General features: G+C 41.2%; 1 protein-coding gene across 3 annotated transcripts in view; it reads right to left on the bottom strand.

The window, feature by feature from the left end:
- Window positions 1-20,501, bottom strand: part of CDKL5 (cyclin dependent kinase like 5) — a 153,594-nt gene that overhangs the window by 45,724 nt on the left and 87,369 nt on the right. For all 3 annotated transcript variants that reach the window (XM_050936493.1, XM_050936492.1, XM_050936494.1), the window contains exons 9-10: window positions 19,351-19,441; window positions 8,403-8,592 (exon numbers count right to left, since the gene is read on the bottom strand). In XM_050936493.1, coding sequence (XP_050792450.1) covers window positions 8,403-8,592; window positions 19,351-19,441 — 281 coding nt within the window. The remainder of the gene's footprint in view (window positions 1-8,402; window positions 8,593-19,350; window positions 19,442-20,501) is intronic.

Below are 20,501 nucleotides of genomic sequence, written 5' to 3' on the forward strand. Positions count from 1 at the left end.
TAGCTGGTGCTAGGGTTGGCTACTGTATAGATGCAGTAAACACAGACCCTGAGGGAATTTTGTCTATTAGGCTCTTGCCAAAGTCAATCAAAGGTTGTGTCCAAGCCCAGCCCCTATTATCCAGAAAAATGGACAAGAGACACATGGATGCTTTGAAGATGGGGAAAGCAAAGTAAAGGTTCTCATATGAGGCTCATCATTTATCTGGAATGTGAAAGTGGGACCTTATAGATTTTTATGAGAGCGTAGAGAACACAGAGGTGAAAAATATGATTGCATCATCCAAGAAAGGGCTATAACAATAACAATTTTAAAAAGTGAATTTCATCAATGGGAGACATTTTGTTAGCCTGAAAATGAGCACAGAAACGGTAACTTAACAGAAGGGGTGTAATTTTTATGAAAGTTACAGTATTCTGGATAAGATCTTTCCCTAGTATTAGGGTTATACTTCTTGGATTTTCAAAATGTGCACAATTAATTTTCTAAAACTCAATTCCTGGCAATTCTCAGGAGACCCAGGGCTAACTTTTGCAGGTTTAACTTCTGGAAAAGAACTGTGAAAATTATATCTGATAAATAACTAGTGTTCACACAGAGAATACTAGTTAAATTTTGATTGTTTTAAAAGTCTTTTAAAGTTATTTTCTTGTTGTGACATAGTATGCGAGAGTGTGAAAGTGACTCTTCTAAATAGGTAATGTTAATTGTATGGAGTTTCATTACTGGGAAGACAGGAGTTTCCAGGAATAATTTACTTAACTTGAAACATTCCCAGTACTAAAAATAAAAACCAATATGTAACCAACATACGATTTCTTGTCTTCACTGATCATTGATGACGAAAGCTTGACTAGACAAGAGTTGCGTGGATGAGGTGGGAAAAATGCAAAGAAAAGGGAAAAGGCAGCGGTCAAATAGCTAAAACTAGTTGAGCACCAGTGAACTAAGTTGATGCTATGAATGATGGGATGTTTATCCCTAGTCGTAGCCCCCCAAAATGATCTAGATGATTGAACTTCTGCACCTCAGTATTTACATAATCATTACCAATAGTACAGGCCACCTTACTGAGTGTTATTTGGTACTTTGTTAAAATAATTTCATCTCTCAGATATAAAAAAATATTCAGCATGTGTAAAGACTCAAGAATGGCCCTTTTAAGAACTCTTTGGCTGGACATGAAAATGAGCAGAAAAACAGAAAAAAAGGTTAAAAACATTTCCCTCCACACATCCTTTCTGAAGTGCTCTTAAATTTCTGGAGAACTCAAAAAGCCATGACTGATAACCTTTAATTTTGATTGAGCTAAAGCAATCCTTCAATATTAGTAGTGGCACAATCAGAAATGTATAAAATGGGATATTTATAGACAAGTGTAACAGGGTTGGCACCCACCTCTTGCAAGCGCCCCCACCCCCCCAGTTGGGTGTGTCCATGGTCTTTAAACCAGTCCAGCCCTACTATGGGGCTGTATCTCCAGCACTTCCTCCCTGGAGACAATATCTTCCTGTTGCCCTCCCCAGGCTCAGTCCCTACTCAGTCCCTGCAGACAGCCAGGAGCTCCTTCATTACTCCTTTGGTCCCTTCCCATAGACTCCTTGGCTTAGTCCTAACTGCGAGCCAAGAACACCTCTTGCTCCTGCAGTTCCTGAAAGCAGACTTAGCTGTCCATAGTCCTGCTGCTCTTCCACCCAGGCATGCAGTCCTTTCTTCTCCAGCTCCAAGCAGCAACTAACAACCGCTTTGTTCTGCAGCTCCTTTTCACAGGGCCCTCTTGACCCATGATTGGCTGTTCCAGCAGCTCCTTTGACTGGTTGCTTCCTCACAACCACTGTAGGCCACTTGGGCCTCTCCACTCCTCCTTTCCTGAGATGGATATGGCAGACCCTGAGGTCTCCATCAGGGGGCCTTTGGGCCTTGTCCACCCAATCACAGCAAGAGAGAGTTACATCCCTGGACTTTTTACACTGAGAAGATGGCAAAGGTAAATTGGTTTATGTACACCACGACCTAGCAAAGTTGTCAAGAAAGGTTTTCTCAGTCATAATGACTAGATAGCATCTCAGATAGCATAGTCCACACAATGTTCAGAACCTCTATCTGCATCAGTCGGATATGTAATTTGGGCTTTTCTAGATCATTAAGATTGGCCACTCTATTATTTATTATTATTGTTAATATTGCTCTCCGATCTTGCTTCATCTGTAATCACCTAAAAAGACAGGTGGGATAGTCCAAGACCAATAAGGCCATGGAGGATATTGCACTGTTCAAGTCATGCATGGTGGGGGACAACATGCTGGAGCCAGCCAGTATAAAGAAACCAGTCTTGGTCCCTCAGTTCCCTTGACCCTGGAAGGAGATCTATAAGATAATCTAAAAGGCCTTGAAGGTGATTCAGATTCCTCCCTGTCAGAGTCCAAAGAAGAAACGTAGATTTCTACAGAACAGAGAGGAGTGGCCCTCACTGGGATTTGAGGCGGTCTGTTTAATGGAGACTCCTCGAGAGCCAACAAAACTGAGGGTCGAGGTGGATGGAATGCAGACAAAGTGACCAATGCTGGCATAACGGGTGCTGAGTGCATTAGTGATTTCAAAGACACCAAAGTTGCTTTAAGCAGAACCAGTTGTGGGGAGACATAGGGACCTTCTTGCTAACAAGAAGGGCTGCAGATAGACAGCACTGAAAGGGTAAATATTTGTCCATTGGTATTGAGATAGACTTGATTGGCTGGAATGATGAAGAGGGACCCGGTAAGGGGGAAGACACTGGTCTCAACAGGTGGAATCAAAAGCGCTGCCTCATACAAGAGCTAGTGAGTACCTAGATTTGTCATGGCTTGAACTGGTACCAGACTTCCTTAAATTTTTTTTTTTTGAGAATAAGACTTAGAGCACTTGTCAGCAACAGACTGCTTAGAGCACTTCAAGGAGACTAGTGGTAAGGGTGAAGGATGACCTCTCTCATCAGACTTACACTTTAAATCATGGGCAGTGGGAGGGGTGCTCCTCATGGACTCTGAATCTGCTACCTCGGGGTCAGAGTTCAGTTCCGATACGGGAAACATGGTCTTTCATATAGTGAACTTTGAGGCAGAAATCCCCCTGGTTTTTTGTCTTGGTGGGGAAAGAGGTACAAATAGGGCATTTTCCCCCTCACACAGCCCTCATCAAGGCAAATCAAGCAGCTACTACTATGTACATTATAGGCATTTTGAAACACTGGCTAACTAAAGCAAATACCATGGGGTATTCTTACTCTCACCATGGGCGGTGAGAAGGAACTCAGAGGTAAGTGGTGACACACTCATTTTATGCCTTCATCTGAGAGCATTTGGAGAGATGGATCATGTGAGATGCCTAGTGGTATTGCTGGCAAATATCTCTGACTCAAAGTGCCTTGAGTGCACATACACCTGCAGTGGAATGTACTTGTGCATAATCAGTTGAAGGAGAACTTACATTTTTAAACTAAGGCACATGTAAGTGTTTTCAGGATCAGAATCTAAGGTTGGGATCTTAAAATGGGTTTAAGGGATTTAGGTGACCAACTTCTGTTGATTTCTAATAGGAATTGAGCACTTAACTGCCAGAAGCCTTTATGAAAATCCAGTCTAGCACCACTAATCATATCTCATATCAACTATACAATTAAGATTAAAAGGGTTTTTTAATACTCTACTGTCACACACCAATAATGGTGTTAGTTGCTATATTTTATGCATATAGATAATAGTCAAAATTACATAATGAACCTATGAACAGTGTGATGGTTCAGTAAGTTCTGTATACACATCTCAGGGTAAGTTTTCAAAGCTATGTGGATTTCGTAAAAGTAAACACAGATATTCTGTTATCAGCTGAATATAGTTGAACAATTTTCAAAGTAGTATGCAGGAAGTTTTGCATTAAGTCTCCACTAGCATGAGCAGTAATTGTGAGCTTAACCTGCCATAAAACTACGTCATAAATGTTTTCTACCAATGCTTGTGCAACTGCATTAAAGTAAAAATCCTGTGAATATGGAATACATGGTGTTCTTTGCCACTCACGCTTTTTCTGTACCTGCCAAAAAACATCAGCAATGATTAATGTATGCTTATATAAAATGTTGAAATATATTTTAAAGAGCTGAAATAACTTGAAAATACCAGAAACAAACAAAATTAAGTTAACAGATTAAGATGCATCTCTTAACAAGCTACAACAACAAAAAATTAAAGGCAAAATACAAAAACAGATGAACATTTTAGAATACAGCACAGTTGTCACTGAAAAAAAGTGAAAGACCTAGAGAACTCTGGGCTAGATTCACAAAGAAACTTGGGTGTGATGAAGCTTATGAGATCAGACCCCACAGGCAAGTTAAGTGGAGAAATTCTCATCTGCTCTCAGTTTGTGCATCACCTTGTCCAAGCCTTGGGACTTAAGTGTCTGGATGCCTGGCAGGGGGATGCAATGTGCATTCTCATAGGCAAAAACATAGGTGCCTAGAGAACTGTTACTGCAAAAATTTAGGCACCGAGGTGCCTCCGGGGCCCAGAGACTGCTAAGCAAGGGTTTTGTGAATCCCAGTGGGGCCTGATTCTGGTATCTGGGCACCTAAAGTGGCAATTAGGAGCCTATGGCCTTTTTGTGAATCTAACCCTGAGTGCTTGGTATGAGCAGCCTCTGAGCAGGAAGTCTTGTAAAGCTACTTTTAAGTACTACCTTCTCATATGCACTCTTCAACCCTCACTTACATCTAGAGTGCTAGTAAAGCTTCCTTACTGTAAATATTAGTATCATATTTTTTAAAAATAATTCAATTTTATCCAAAGACAATTTATTAATATTTTTCCATTTGAGATCAGCAATTCTGAACACATAGAAGAGAACCTACCTTGTTTCTTCTTTGTTTCCACTAGCATTATTGTTCACAAATTGCATTATGATATGAACTTTGAGGGAAAATAAAAAGAACATGTTCACTATCTTCGTAGTCACAATACTACTAATCTTCAAGTTATTTTTATTTTCTTCATTTTACAGTGATTTACCACTGATAGGTTTGTCCATCTGCATGGCTTCATCATCTGTACTGGATGAACAATGGATGCATTCTAAAGGATCTCATGTATGGAGAACTTGCAGATGCTCCAAGGCCACTGGGCTAATTGAGACTCAGGTTGAAGAGGCACTTGAAAACTTTTCAGCATTGATACCACAAACTGGGCAGAAGCAGCTAGCAAGAGGCCACACTGAAGGGCTACACTACACTAGGGAATCAAAGAGGTTGAAGAGAGGGGAGGAAAGTGAAGAGAACAAATAGGAAACCACAGCAGACCTCATGCGCTAGTCCGGCACTGTGATACTGCAGCATGACCCACAGTAACTGAACTGCTCTGGCGCTTACTTCATTGTCTTTCGCGACTGGTGGTTGCCTACTATCAGTGACAGGGTTACATTTTTATAGAAAGTCTGCTATGTGATCTAAGAGAATACCTTAGATGACCTATAGCCCTGGCTACAATGCATTAATGTAATAAGACGCAAGAGGATCTCCAAAAGGGGCCACCATTTTGCCAAAAAGGAGCATTTTTCGAACAGATAATCTCATTCAGACTCTACTCTCCAAGAACTTGTTTAAGAGAAGAGTCCAGGTGCAGAGTATTCCTGTCTTCAAATGGAATAACTGACATCTAGTAGCCTCTTGAATAAGAAGCCACTAGAGAGATGTATGTTGTCAGAGCTGTGAGAGTTTCTAGATTCTGTGTCACCTTCTATTTCCCATTAGAGATTTTTCTAATTCTATCACCTGCATATACCTCAACCTACTTATGTGATGATGTTTACAGAGCCCTACACCGCCAACCCTGTTTTCTGCTTTAGATCTTGGGATCTGCTTCTGTTTATATCTTGGGATGTTCATTAACATATTTAGGGTGGGCTTTGGCTTGTTTCTGCTCTCTGTGCTGCTTTCCTAGGGTCTTTAAGATGCAACAGCTGTCTTCTTCCTCGAGCAAGGTGATAGACAGGCCACCCATTGCTCCTCAAGGCTCAGATGTAACAGGGTGTCTGGAGCTATCTCAGCACCCTGTCACTCTAATGCCTACCAGCAGAGCTAGAGCTGAGGGGTAATTTAGGGGGATGCAACCCCAGCAGCTAGGATTATATAAAACAGACAGGAAGGAAGTGTGGATAAGGACCTGAAGGACAGCTAACATACACAGGACTAGATGCTGCTAGTACCGTTCCCTTCCTTAGAAGCAAGTGGGGAAGCTGCCTATAGATTGTAAATATATGTAAACAACACTACAGGCTGTGGCCTGCTGGAGGAATACAATAAAACATGGAGTCAGTGAAGGAGATCTGGAGTTGTTGTGGTGAGTGACTGAGGCTGAAAGGACGTTCAGGGGATCAGTCTGCGGCACCACTGAAGGGAAAAAGCTATGTGGAGGGGGAGGAGCATTTTATCTGAATTTCTAAAATATTGCTGTAAGTGTCTATCCTAGACAGGAAGATGGTGCACGATGGTGGTAACTACATTAAGGAAAGACGGGGTTTCCTGAAGCCTAGAGATGGATGGATGAATTTCTTCTGAGAATTTCACAGGCTAGTCTGGTGCCTGCTTGTGTGAACGGATCATGCTGGCCTGGCTTGTGTGTAAGATCTGCATATTCCCAATATATGCATCGTATATTTATTAACCCTAAAGAGCATCTTTACGAGGACTTAAGTTTCTTAAAGCACTTTGGTAGCATGGGACAAAATTAATTCTATATTCAAGTGTTTCATGCTGTTCAAAAGGGAAGCTGTACCACCACTATAAAACTACTGTATTGAATAAGCATATATATACACATGCAGTTAGAAAAGATGTCAACATCTCACTCAGGAAAGAGCTACTCCAGCTCTCTTGACTATCTAACCTTCCCATGTCTGAATTACTAAATATTATAATTAACATTTTTACAGCACTTTGCATGCTCAAAGCACTGTACAGAAATTACCTCATTAATTCTCACATGACCCCTATTTGGTAGGTGAGTAAGTATTATTCTTCCAATTTAACAAACAGGGATAAAGAGGCAGTTACTTGCCCAAGAACAACCAGTAAATCACTGGCCCAATATTATGATATGGGCCCTCATGACACCCAGCCCTATGCTAATCGCACTAACATCATAGGTTTCAGAGTAGCAGCCATGTTAGTTTGTATCTGCAAAAAGAACAGAAGTACTTGTGGCACCTTAGAGACTAACATATGTATTTGAGCATAAGCTTTCGTGGGTTACAGCCCACTTCATCGGATGCAAGCAGTGGAAAATACAGTAGGAAAATATACACACCCACACCATGAAACAATGGGTGTTACCATACACACTTTAACGATGGATGAGTCATTACACAAAGTAAAAAAAACTATTTCCCTATATTTATTTCCCCCCCACCCCACTGTTCCTCACAACTTCTTGTCAACTGCTGCAAATGAACCATTTTGATTACTACTACAAAAAGTTTCTCTCCCCTCTGCTGGTAATAGCTCACCTTAATTGATCGCTCTCGTTAGAGTACTACTGTATTTTCCACTGCATGCATCCGATGAAGCGGGTTTTAGCCCACAAAAGCTTATGCTCAAATAAATGCATTAATCTCTAAGGTGCCACAAGTACTCCTCTACTAACATCATACTGTCTTTCTGAATTTTGAGTTTTTAAATCTACAAAATAAATACACTTTATTCCATTCCTCATTGTAACATTTTACAATGCATTAATCCAATAAAGTTTATGTTGGATGGTTGGAACTGAGGTGAAGCAGGATAGCACTTTACACTGTGGAAAACTTTTAATGTATTACCTTTGTGATAACATGTGTAATACTTCAGATTAGAGCAGAAATTCATCATTCTGAATAATATTAAATTGACAAAATGGCAGCAGTTGTCAAGACAACCAAAACTAAATTGTAACAAACCACAAACAAGACCTCTAGACACGAGCTGTTGGAGATAACACAGTAACTGCAAATATAAAACTATTTTGGGATCTTGCCATGTAGAGAACCTACTGTCTGAGCTAGAGATAAATTCAGTCTCCTAGTCTAAACAAATGCTTAACTGGAGCACTCTAACCTGCCAAAAAAGTCATAGCAATGATGTACATAATTTTAAATGATAATGTACACATCTACACATGCAACAGCGTAACCATAATGCAATTTAATTTATGAATCCATGATCTCCTCACAATCTAAACTCTCTCTTACCTTTTTAGATGGAAGTGCTCAGAATAAATAAGAGAATATATAAAACCTGAGGGAAAAAGGTCTAAAACGTTTATTTTCCACTAGATAATAGTTTAAATACCACATCAAGAGAAGACTGTAAAAAAAGGTTTTTGGTCAGTCTCCCTTACCCGCAGCCCATGGAAACGAGGATTGCTGTAGAAAAGCTTCATCTGCTCTGATGGAAGTGGTCCTAGCACCTTCTGAATTGTAAAAAGCTGGTCAATTTCACTTTCTCCAGGAAATAGTGGCTGCCCGTCACTAAGTTCCCCAAGAATGCAGCCTACAGACCACATATCCACAGACTTTCCATAAGGGGCTCTGGAAAGCAAGTACAATAATGTTCACACTAATCAACAAAATATCTTCTTGACAATCTATTTGCATTTATTAACTAACTTTTTGTCTTCATTAAGCTTGTAGCAGGGAAAATAAATTTGATACTTGCTTCTCTAGGCTCTCCATTTACAGAGTGGGTTCTCTAACTGTACTGCAGTTTGAGAAGGCAAGACTAGACTTGTCAATTACCCTTGAGGACTTTCATTTCTCTTCTGGAAAACTCACTAAGAACATTTTCAAAGCAGAAAAACAGATATTACGCTAATGTTCAAAGTTAAGTTAACAAAAACTTCTCTTCATTTTTCCTGCCTACAGAGCATAGCTGAATATAATATAATTGAATCTTTTTTTTCTTCTTATTCTGTGGAAAAAGGAGAGTGAGAATGGTGAAACTGGCTACTCAGAGAACAGAAATTATTAAGTATCAAATTTCTCTCTTATCCAGGCTCAGCACTTCTACAAAAGAATTTTAATATCAATGACTCCCAAAGGGAATCCTCCAATAACTATTTCAAAGTTGAGAAAAAAATGGTTAAGAAACATTTCAGGTAGCATAGCATACAGGACTCTCCAGAAAGGCACATTAGTCTAATATACATGTCTGGTAAATATACAAGCAGATGATCAAGTTGCTGCCCGGTAGATCTCTTCAGAGGACAAGACTTTGGTAGGTAATCCCTTATTTGATGGTCTTTGACCTTCCTTCTAAGATTTTGGTCCTTCGTATCACATACTACTTCAATTCAATACTTCTGAAATCTAGCAACCCCTTAAGATGTTTTTTTTTGGCCTGTTAGTGCTGGTGATACAAAACAAGCAAAACGACTCATTTTCTGTGTACTTGAATTCATGCAAGGTGGATTTAAATTGCTTTGTGGACATGCAGCATGTGATGAACTCTTCTGGATATTATGTTTTGAGCACGCTGTAACGAGAACTCTCCTGAGATCACTGAAATAACAAATGTTTGGTATAAAGGCAGAACTGAGAAAGATTGCTTTGTCATCTCTTTTCCTTTTCAGCACTGGAATCTGAGTGCTCACATTCTATTTTAAAAGGACATCTTATACTTGACTAGCTTGAGTGTCTCTGGGTTGAGAAGTCATTAAGAATTGGGAGCCCTGATAGATTCTGTTCTAAATCTGCTCCCTTGTCTCATGGATCAGTAGCTGGTTAAAGGACAGGAACCAAAGGATAGAATTAAATGATCAGTTTTCACAATATAGAGAAGTAAATAGCAGTGTTTTCCAAGGATCTGCACTGGGACCAGTGCTAAATGATCTGGAAAAGAGGGTGAACAGTGAGGTGACAACATCTGCAGGTAATACAAAATTACTCAAGATAGTTAAGTCCAAATCTGACTGTGAAGAGTTATAAAGGGATTTCACTAAGCTGGGTGACAGGGTGACAAAATGGCATATGAATGTCAATGCTGTTAAGTACAAAGTAATGCACAGTGGAAAAAATAATCCCAATTATACATACAAAATGATGGGCTCTAAATTAGCTCTTAGCACTAAAGAAAGATTTTGGAATCATTGCTCTCTTAAAACATCTGCTCAACATGCAGCAGCAGTGGGAAAAAAGCTAACAATGTTAGGAACCATTAGGAAAGCGCTAAATTAGTAAACAGAAAATATAATGCAACTATATAAATTCATGGCACACCCACACCTTGAATACTACCTGCAGTTCTGGTCACCTCATCTCAAACAAGATATATTAGAACTGGAAAAGGTATAGAGAAGGGCAACAAAAAATATTAGGGGCATGGAACTGTTTCCATTTGAGGAGACATTAAAAAGACTAGGACTGATCATCTTAGAAGAGATGACTAGGGGGTGATATGATAGAGATCTATAAAATCACGAATAGTATGGAGAAAAAGTGTTATTTACTCTCTAACATAACACAAGAACAAGAAGTCACTGCATGAAATTAATAGGCAGCAGCTTTAAAAAACAAAAGAAAGTACTTCTTCCCATAAAACACAGTCAACCAGTGGAACTCATTGCAGGGGATGTTGTGAAGGCCAAAAGTATACCTGAGTTCAAAAAAAGAATTACGTTCCTGGAAGACAGGTCCATCAATGACTATTTGCTAAGGTAGTCAGGGATGCACACCTATGCTCCAGGTGTTGCTAACCTTCAACTTCCAGAAGTTGGGACTAGATGACAGAGTGTGGCTCATTCAAAATTGTCCTGTTCTGTTCCTTCCTCTGATGCATCTGGTACTGTCCACTGACAGGATACTGAGCTAGCTAGACCACTGGTCTGACCCAGTATGGCTGCTTTGTTCTTCCTTACTTTGATGAGTGAATCTTACATTACGGGCTGCTCTGAGTCATTTACTTCATTCTGGTGCACTTTGTGAGGGGAGGGCTCAAAAGGGTTACTTGCATAGACAGCTTGGGCCCTGAGACGCTGGAGTGAGATAACCTGATTTCACCTGGGCAGGTCCCACAGGGAAGCCTTGCTTGAGAACAGGCCCACTGAGCCCAGCCTGCTCCAAGGGTGGGGAGCTAGAAAAGATGAAGTAGGAAGGCAAAAGTGCATGGACTGGTTGCCTACCAGAAGTTGCCATGAGACACTGTGATGCTTTCACTTAGGGGGAGAGGGGAGTATCACTAAGAAAAATTACTTATCCCAGCTGGAGAAGAGTGTTGGCAGCAGCCCAAGGATGGAAAGGCAGAGCCACGATGAAGCTCCTTAAAGGCCCAGGAGGGACGGCCCTGCTGGTATCTAGTCTCTGGTGCTGGCGAGGCTTGGTGCTACTGGAAATGTAATACATAGAGCTACTGGAGCTGCCTGGGCCACTGATTCCTCTTTCTGATCTAGCAGAGACACTTCCCATGCATCACCGCTCCCCAGACCTGATGCTGAAATTTCTCAATGCGATTTGTTTTTGTGATGCTGCTAGTATATTCAGACTGGGAGAAGGGTGGGAGCCATAGGAGGGCTAGTGCTCTTGTCCCCACTATAATCTGCATCACATTGCTAGGTACAGGTTCCAAAGACAAGAAGCTCCTCCTGTTGGTCCCCGTAGGGCAGGGGTTCTCAAACTGGGCGTTAGCCTCCACCCCAAACCCCTCTTCTCCTCCAGCATTTATAATGGTGTTAAATATATTAAAAAGTGTTTTTAATTTGTTAGGGGGGGTGCAATCAGAGGCTTGCTATGTGAAAGGGGTCACCAGTACAAAAGTTTGAGACCCACTGCCATAGGGGATACATGGCAGCTGTGGAGTTCCTGGAGCAGAGCAACTTCTGAGAGCAAAAACTGTGCAATTCTTCTGTTTGGCAATGTTGTAGGGTAAATGAGCACAACAAGCATCTTTTCTCCCTGGGCTTTTCCTTGGTAGGCTGGTCCCCCATGTGAAGCCTTAGGCTAGGGAAGGAGTAGGGAAGGCTGCTTCATGTTATGGCGCAAGATTCCTCTACAGTTGGAAAATGAAACCCCCTGTAAGTCAGTAACAATTTATCTTCCTTGCAAACAGGAGCGATGGGAAGAAAAATTCTGAACCCAGAGAGGCAGTTTAATAGATTTTTCATTGTGTGCTATAGGTCAAAAGGACTGAAGAATTGCCCATCTGCAGTAAAGCAGCAGATTAAACTGCGACATTTTCTAAAAGCATAGGTCAAGCCTCCACCTGCTGACAGGTAAGGTCCTGCCTCCTCAAACTGCAGAACAGAGGAAACAATGTAGGCATGGTGAGCCTGTATATGAGAAAGAACTCCTACACATTACACAGACAGGTCTACCCACAGTGAATAAAAAGGAAGCATAACAGTCCCTCACTGCACAGAATGCAGACTATGCTCCCAGACACTAATCCAATTGGTCTCTCAGGATGGTATGTCTTTAAACATCCTAGTATTTGTCAATAATTTATAACCCCCAAAAGGTACAATGTACTTCACTAAAAGTTACCTGAAGCGCTTTAAAGTAAGTAGATTTTGATAATGTATTAATAATTGGATAGTGTACAATAACGTTTCCTTCCCCTTATGAAAAAGTTAAGTACTTTCACTTTTTATACACACAGATTAAATGAACACATAAGCCTCTTTAAAATTATAATATTCTCCATGGTTTTCAAGAGTACAAATATTTACTATTGCTGCACAGAATATGGCTGCAGAGGAACACACGTTACATTGCGTCAATAAAAACCTAACTTTAAAATGAAGTATCAGCAATAGCTAAAGACATCACAGTGTCAAACACATTTGTAATCAATACTCTCTTCTGTACAAGCTAATTCAAAGTTTATGTTTATATTGAGCACCAAGACTATGCTGTATTTTCCTGTGATAGCAGAAAACTTGAAAATTAAGGGTCAATTTACATTAAGAATGCACAGTATATTACTGTCAAAAGTTACACTTCATTACTCTCTTCCTTTATGAGCCTACTTACTATTATACAAAGACATTAAAAAAAACAACCCTTCATGTTACATAAATAAAAGGCCACTGTTTATTCTCTTTTGTAACTTTTTATTACATGCAGCACTTTCATAGAATCTTGATAATGTATCTCTACAAGCTGACAAACTGGTATTTCTCTAGTTTTGTTCAATGACAACCATTGTGCATAAAGTGGATTTATTATGCCACTGTCATTGTGCACCAGTAACAAAAGTCCTATAGTAATGATGTCAGCCCAGCTCTGGAAACAGTAGGATGAATTTATTAATAGGGGAATGACACTGTTTCAATTTTGACATAGACAAGAAATTTCCACTATCCACTTATAAACCTTCAAATGTTTCCAATAAGATTTGTTTTTTAGTGGTGCTGAATACTTGCAACTCTTATTTAGCTTATTGAAAGTTGTGCATGCTCAGCAACTCCCAGAATCAGACCGTATAGTGACCAAATCTCTGTACTTGTAGAACATACAGCAAATACAGGTAATAGCATAATTTGATCATACTAATGTGCTTTATTCACCTTAAATATAGGAAACTTTCAGTAGAAACTGATGGTAAAGGAAAGACTGCAATAGATACCTAAGATTTCTTTTTCCTTTTTAAATACGGGGTTTTCTAGAGAATGCATCACGACTGTATATGAGCATCTAAAGGCGCATTCACCTAACTGCCCATGATTCAGTGACTACCAAGAAGTTCAGAGCCTACCTGAATAGCAACTGCAAAACAATTTTTCCAAAGCTTGCATCCAAGATGGAAGCAGCTGTGATAGTATAAAGTTGAATAAAGGTATGCATGGAGCCACTTTCATACAAAATCTTTGTATGTGGTCTTAAGGGCACTTTATCTTTGATTAACTGCATGTATGGAGAGTCTGCCATCAGTATGTGTTCTTCCACTGTTTTGGCTGATAGTAGTGCAACAAGAAAAGCAATCCTCTGAGAAAGGTGAACTAGAGCAGTGGTTTTCAATCTGTGGTCCGTGGACCCCTGGGGGTCCGCAGACTATGTCTAAGATTTCCAAAGGAGTCTGCACCTCCATTTGAAATTTTTAGGGATCTGCAAATGAAAAAAGGTTGAAAACCACTGAGCTAAAGGCTGAAATGGCTGCCAGCACTGTGGTTAAGTCCAAACCAGGAACTACATTTTTTAAAGGGGCATTAGAGACAAATAATACCTTTGAGAAATCTAACTACAGTTGGATTAGAAAATACTGACTTTCCATCCATTGGAAGATGATCAGCTATCTCAACTGAAGATGCAGTAAGTACTCCACAATGTCCTGAATTTTAGCAAACAATGGCTGAAAACTTCTGTCAGTTGACTAAACTGAAAATCTCTTATATTTAGCCTAGTAAGTGGATTTTGTAGATTGCTTCCCACTACTAAGCAGGACGTGTTGGACTACACTCAAAGACGACTGATTTATTTGATCTAGCCATTTAACAGCCATGTCACAGGCTTGGGCTGCTTGGGATCAAGTGCCAAATCCAAATGTGATGTTGCAACAACAGGTCTGGTACAGATGGCAGAGGTTAGACCGAGGTTGTGGAGGTCTAAAAACCAGCACTGTCTCAGCCAACCCAAAGCAGTGAGTATTATCCTGGCTTGATCCTGCTTCAACTTGAGAATGACCTGAGGAGTGGGGGGGGGGGGGTGGTACGACAAAACACATACATGAGGTCTGGGATACACTTCAGAAAGAAAGCATCAGTTGTTGAATCCAGACTGAGACCTGCCCGAGAACAAAACTGATGGCATCTCTTTTTGGGTCTTATAGCAAACAAATCGAATGATGGGATAACCCCAAGTCTGAAAATGATCCTCTATACTCTACTGTTGAGGAACCACTCGTAATTGCAATAAAGCAGTGTTCCCCAAACTTGGGATGCCGCTTGTGTAGGGAAAGCCTCTGGCAGGCCAGGTCGGTTTGTATACCTGCCCCATCCACAGGTCCGGCCGATCACGGCTCCCACTGGCCGTGGTTCACTGCTCCAGGCCAACGAGAGCTGTTGGAAGCAGCTCAGGCTGAGGGACTTACTGGCTGCCGCTTCCTGCAGCTCCCATTGGCCTGGAGCAGTGAACCATGGCCAGTGGGAGCCGCGATCGGCCAGACCTGTGGACGAGGCAGATAAACAAACCAGCCTGGCCCGCAAGAGGCTTTCCCTACACAACTGGCATCCCAAGTTTGGGAAACACTGCAGTAAAGGAATCTGCTGAGATGACTGGCCAAATGATTCTGAGAGCCCAGTGAGTAAGTAGCCATTGGGGAGATACTTTCCTCAATGCAAAAGTACCACAGCTTCATCATCTTTTGACAGAGTTGATCGGACCGAGCCCTTCCTTGTCTGTTCACATAATTCATCCTGGTCCTATTGTCCATGAGAATCCAGACAGACCTCGGACCTGGGGAAGGAAGGCATGGTAGGTACTGAAAACTGCTCAGAGCTCAAGAATGTTGATGTTCAGAGGTGCCTCTCATTCTGTCCATATCTCCTGGACTCGCAAGGATTCCAAATGTGCCTCTCAACCTGACTTTGAAGCATCCATAACTATGGTCATCACTGGGGATGGGGGGAAAAGGGAATGCTTCTGCAAACATTGTTATGATCCTGCCACCATTCCACGGATCTCAGAACAATTGGAGGAACCCTGGTCAACTTGTCTAGCAAATGGAAATTTGGTCAGTAGACTTTAGCCAACCATGGAGAATGTGCACATGCAGCCTTCCACGTAGTAGTACATAAGCAGATTAAGTCATGTGGCCCAAGAGTCTCAAACATATCCAGACAATAGTGGTTAGGTGGAATTTAAGGGTCAAAGTTGATGAATTACTTGAAACGTCTCTTGAGGAAAAAAGGCCATTGATTTTGTAGAATTACGTAGGACCCCAATGAACATGATCTGTGTCTGAAAAAACATGGATTTTCTCTATTTAGCGAGACTCAGATGATCAAAAGAGATAGGGGGATGACTTGAATGTGATTGAGAGCTCTGGTTTCTGATTTGTCCCAAACTAACCAACCGTCTGTGTAAGGGAAGATGTGAATCCCTTTCCTCCCCACCTGGGCAGACACCCTTGGGCATAAATTATAAATACATGTAGGGCCAAGGCCATTCTGAAGAGAAGCACCCTGTACAGATAACTATGAGTCCAAATAACAAATCTCTGCAACTTTCTGTAGCTTGGTAGTACTGCCACATGAAGATCCAAGTCATCTTCTCTGAGATCCTTCCTACCTCACGAGCAAAGCAAGACAGACGGCAGAAGATTTTGGAAGTGAACCTAACTGGTGGAGAGAGTTTTCACTTTGTGGAAACTGGTCCATCTATATGGAGAGAGGGCTGTATAGTTTAGATGGCCTCCAACTCTGTAGAAGGGGAACCAATCTCCTTGGGGACAGGTTGGCTGAGGTAGTCAGGAGGGTGTTAAACTAATGGCAAAAGTGGAGGGTAAAAAGAGAGAAGATATGATCACTCAGAACAATATTGAGATGTTCAGAAGAAACTTAATCAAGGAACCAAAGGACATGAAGAGAAAGAATTCTTTAAATTGCCTGAGTAACAAACAAGAGGAATTTATGAGCATAAATTCAATTTGGTGGCTATTAGGAATCATCCCACCAGATTTCCCTATGATTGAAACATTACAATCAATGGTTGTAACCCGATTAAGAAGGATTGAATGGATAAAAGGGATTGCGGAGTAGCATTCTACGTAAAAAAATGCATTAAATGTTTCCGGGTCACTGATAACTCAGAAGAAAATGATCTTGAATGCTTATGGATCAACGTCCTAAAAGATAAAGTACAAGATGGGGTACTAGTAGGTGTCTGCTACAGACCTCCAAATCACACTAGGGAAGAGGATGACTGATGCCTTACACACCTACCTGCAGTGTGTAGGGAAAAAAGCTGTGAGATCATGGGGGACTTCAATCTGCATGACAGATACTGGTGGTCTCATGCTGCCAGTTGTAAACCAGACTTGGAACTTCTGAACATTACAGGTGCCAAATTCCTAACTCAGAAAATGTTGCAGCCAAAATAGGGGAATTCTTTATTAGACCTTGTCTTAACAAATAAACATGAATTGCCCACAGAACTGAAAAGTAAAGATAGTTGAGATACAAATGATCATGACTTATAATGTGCAAGTAGAATCAAGTTCAGACTGTGTGTGAGAGAGAGAGAGAGAGAGAATGTGTATTTTTGGTGCTTTACTAGGGCCAATTTCACAAAGCTGAAAACAATTATGAGCCAGATCAGCTGAGGGGAAGAATTTAATCAGAAGCAGTGGCACTAGTAGTGTCCCATCATGGTATCAGGGAGCCATGGGATGAAGGCCTCACTCTACCCTGGGCACCAGGAGAATGCCCCTGATGTTTGGAGACCCCTCTTGATGTCGAGGGGACTATTTTGGACTTGGAATGGTTCCTGTCTGTTTTTATGGGTTCTCGTTCATATAGTCCATACAGGAGAAGAGGACTCTGAGTTCAACGGCCTGTCCAAGATCATTGCTACCTCAGAGGCTGGTTGTGGGATTGGATGCTGAAGGCCCTGGTGCCGAAGTAGATCATGCCATCTATTCCATGATTTGCTACTTGAAGTGAGTCTCTCTAGAGAGCTGGGATTTTTAAAACAAAAACAAACACTGCACTTCTCTTTGATATACCCATCACCAAGGCATAAAAGGTAGCTCACATGGGTATCACTGATTGGGATAGCTACCCCACACAACGAATAATGTTTGAAGCCCGGTGAAGGCATGCCATTGACCTCTCCCCTAATACTAGTTAAACTAATATTAACTAGTGGGTACTACTGCTAAACTATAACTATAAAGAATGAACTGCAAAAGCAAATATAGGAAAAAAATTGCTAATTGAATAGTAGCCACGAGATAAACTGGACCGGGAGCTTCAACTCAGGCCACAGGTGGTGAGATGGAACTGAGGGGGGTTGGGGCAGCACCACCCCTGAATAGACTTCGCTGAGGCCATGAGGAGGCATAGGGCATGCGTGCTGCCCAATAGGTGCTGCCACAGAAAACTTGCCAGCTCTGGTTGCGTGCACCTGAGCTGAATACGTGTAAACAACTCAAAGAAGAACTATTACCTGCGCTCTGGCTGCTCAGTGCCTGTGGCAAAGTTACTGCCTCCATAGGCCTCCTGACTGGCTGTGATGAGGCAGCAACTTTTGCCTCACTGTTCTCCACTGTCTTTTGACCTATTCTGCCATAGCAGTGTTCTGACCCTCAGGCTAGACCACTTGGTAGAATCCGGCCTCTTCTGGGCCAGAGTCCTTTGCTAAAGTTCTATAGTAACATACAAAAACCAAACCTACAGCTCAGCTGGCAGCCACCTTGTCACAGGCACGTCTTTGCTGCTTTAGACTGTCTTTCTGTGCCTTAATCTACCCCACAATACAGGGGTTGGTCCACTCCTCTCCTTATTCAGGGGCTCAGGCAGGCTCCAGCTCAGCCTCCAGCTCACCCCTGGAGAAGCTTGTCTGGTCTCCCCTTTTTCCTTCTCAGCCTTCCTTCAGGCTGCTTCTCACAACAGAGGAGTGGAGGAGTGCCCTCTATGATTCCTCTCCCAAGATGTGCTCTTTATTGAAACCAGCCCTGCTCTCCCCTAGCTATTTCTAATTAATCCTGGCCCATCTTTCAGATGTGAGCAGGCAGGTTAATTGACCTCTCAGGCCCATATTAACTCTTTCACATCACATTACAGAATCTTATGTGAAATGAACCGATGACTTGCCACATGGACATATGTCCTCCTGGCCAACAAAAAGACACCCTTAAAACTGACACCTTGCTTATTAGCCATCTCTGCAGAGCTGGCAAAGATGAAATGGAGACTGAAGTACACTCTCAAGCCAGAGTGGTGGGATCCCTCTAAGGGTGAGGAGGGTTTGCAGTGCAGCATGGAGCACTGTCTGCTGTATCCATTCTGTGGCTAACAAAACATTGCACACTCCAGGTCTGTTAATCCAGCACTTTTCACAAGCACTAAATACCTTTTTTCTTTTTTTAAAAATAAAGAGATGGTTTAAAACATAGTTATGATAATTTACTAATATGTAAACCTGAATCAAGCTAGCAATTTGTTCAAAGTATGCTATCATAGCATCAAGCCACCTTACAAGAAGTATAATCCAAAGTAATTAATGCGACATAATTAAATCTATTTATTAACCGACTACCATATCCAATGGTTGATCCTCACAAAAGTACTTGAGTAAATGCATTGGATCATACAAGATTTAGATCTCAGAGCTGTTACTTCTGGAAAGTGTACTTACCCAAGCAAGAGTTCAGGTGAACGGTACCACCTGGTGGCCACATATTCTGTATAGTTTGCATTGCTTCCTTCTGACAGATTCCGAGCAAAGCCTGCAAAAGAGATAATACAAAAGATTATGTCTCCACTTAAATGAAGATTTACATACTACTATTGATTATTGTATTAAAGGTCAAATCAATTTTTCATGCATCTGATTTAAAACAAATGTCTTAAATAAGTAAGTATTAAATGTAACTGATTAGTATTACATATTTCATTGTTACCCTGTTGCTTCTTAAACATATGCCTGTGTTCATGTATTGGTGAAAATATGTGTTTCTGCTTCACTAACAAGTTCAGCTGGCATCTGTCCCACAGAGGTCTATGTTTTTGGGTTTTCACCAGCATGGAACATTGTTGGATTGGTTAAATAGCCTCTCAGGAGGTTGCACTAGCTATATTCAAACTTAGATACTAAGTCTCATTGTGGAATCCCATATGCAGCAGGAAAGGATATGTATCTGTAGAAGAAAGTTAGAGTTCTAACATACTCAGTGAGTAGTGGGCTCACCAATAAGTAGTTCTCACTGCTTCTAGACACACAGATTACAAATATGGTAAGGAAGGTCTTCTGTCTTTGACTGGCCAAACGACTCCATCTACTCCTTTCACATCAGAATCTTGCCACACAAATTCATGCATTGGTCACCTTCATGTTAGACTACTACAATTTACTGGGTTGAATATAACCACCACCCAAAAATTACAACCCCTATAGTATGCAGCAGCCATTAACGGCCAGGACAAACACTTCATATGATGCTCAGCACACAACATTGGCTGCCTATCTGCTTGAGAACCAAATTTAATACAAGGCTCTTAATGGATTAGGATCAGAGTGTCCCAGAGGCCAACAGTGTTTGTTTGGCACCAACAACGCGCTATATATTTGCAACTATACAAAGATGGTACCTGTAAGCAAGAGTTTCCAAAACAGACACAAAGAGAATGTAAAAAGCAACAAAGAGTCCTGTGGCACCTTATATAGACTAACAGATGTATTGTAGCATAAGCTTTCGTGGGTGAATACCCACTTCGTCAGATGGATGACAAAGAGGACGGTATACTAGAAAATCCAAAACAAGGAATAATTTTGAATTTTTAAATATT

This window comes from Gopherus flavomarginatus, chromosome 1 (genome assembly GCF_025201925.1).
Source record: "Gopherus flavomarginatus isolate rGopFla2 chromosome 1, rGopFla2.mat.asm, whole genome shotgun sequence".
Lineage (NCBI taxonomy): Eukaryota > Metazoa > Chordata > Testudines > Testudinidae > Gopherus > Gopherus flavomarginatus.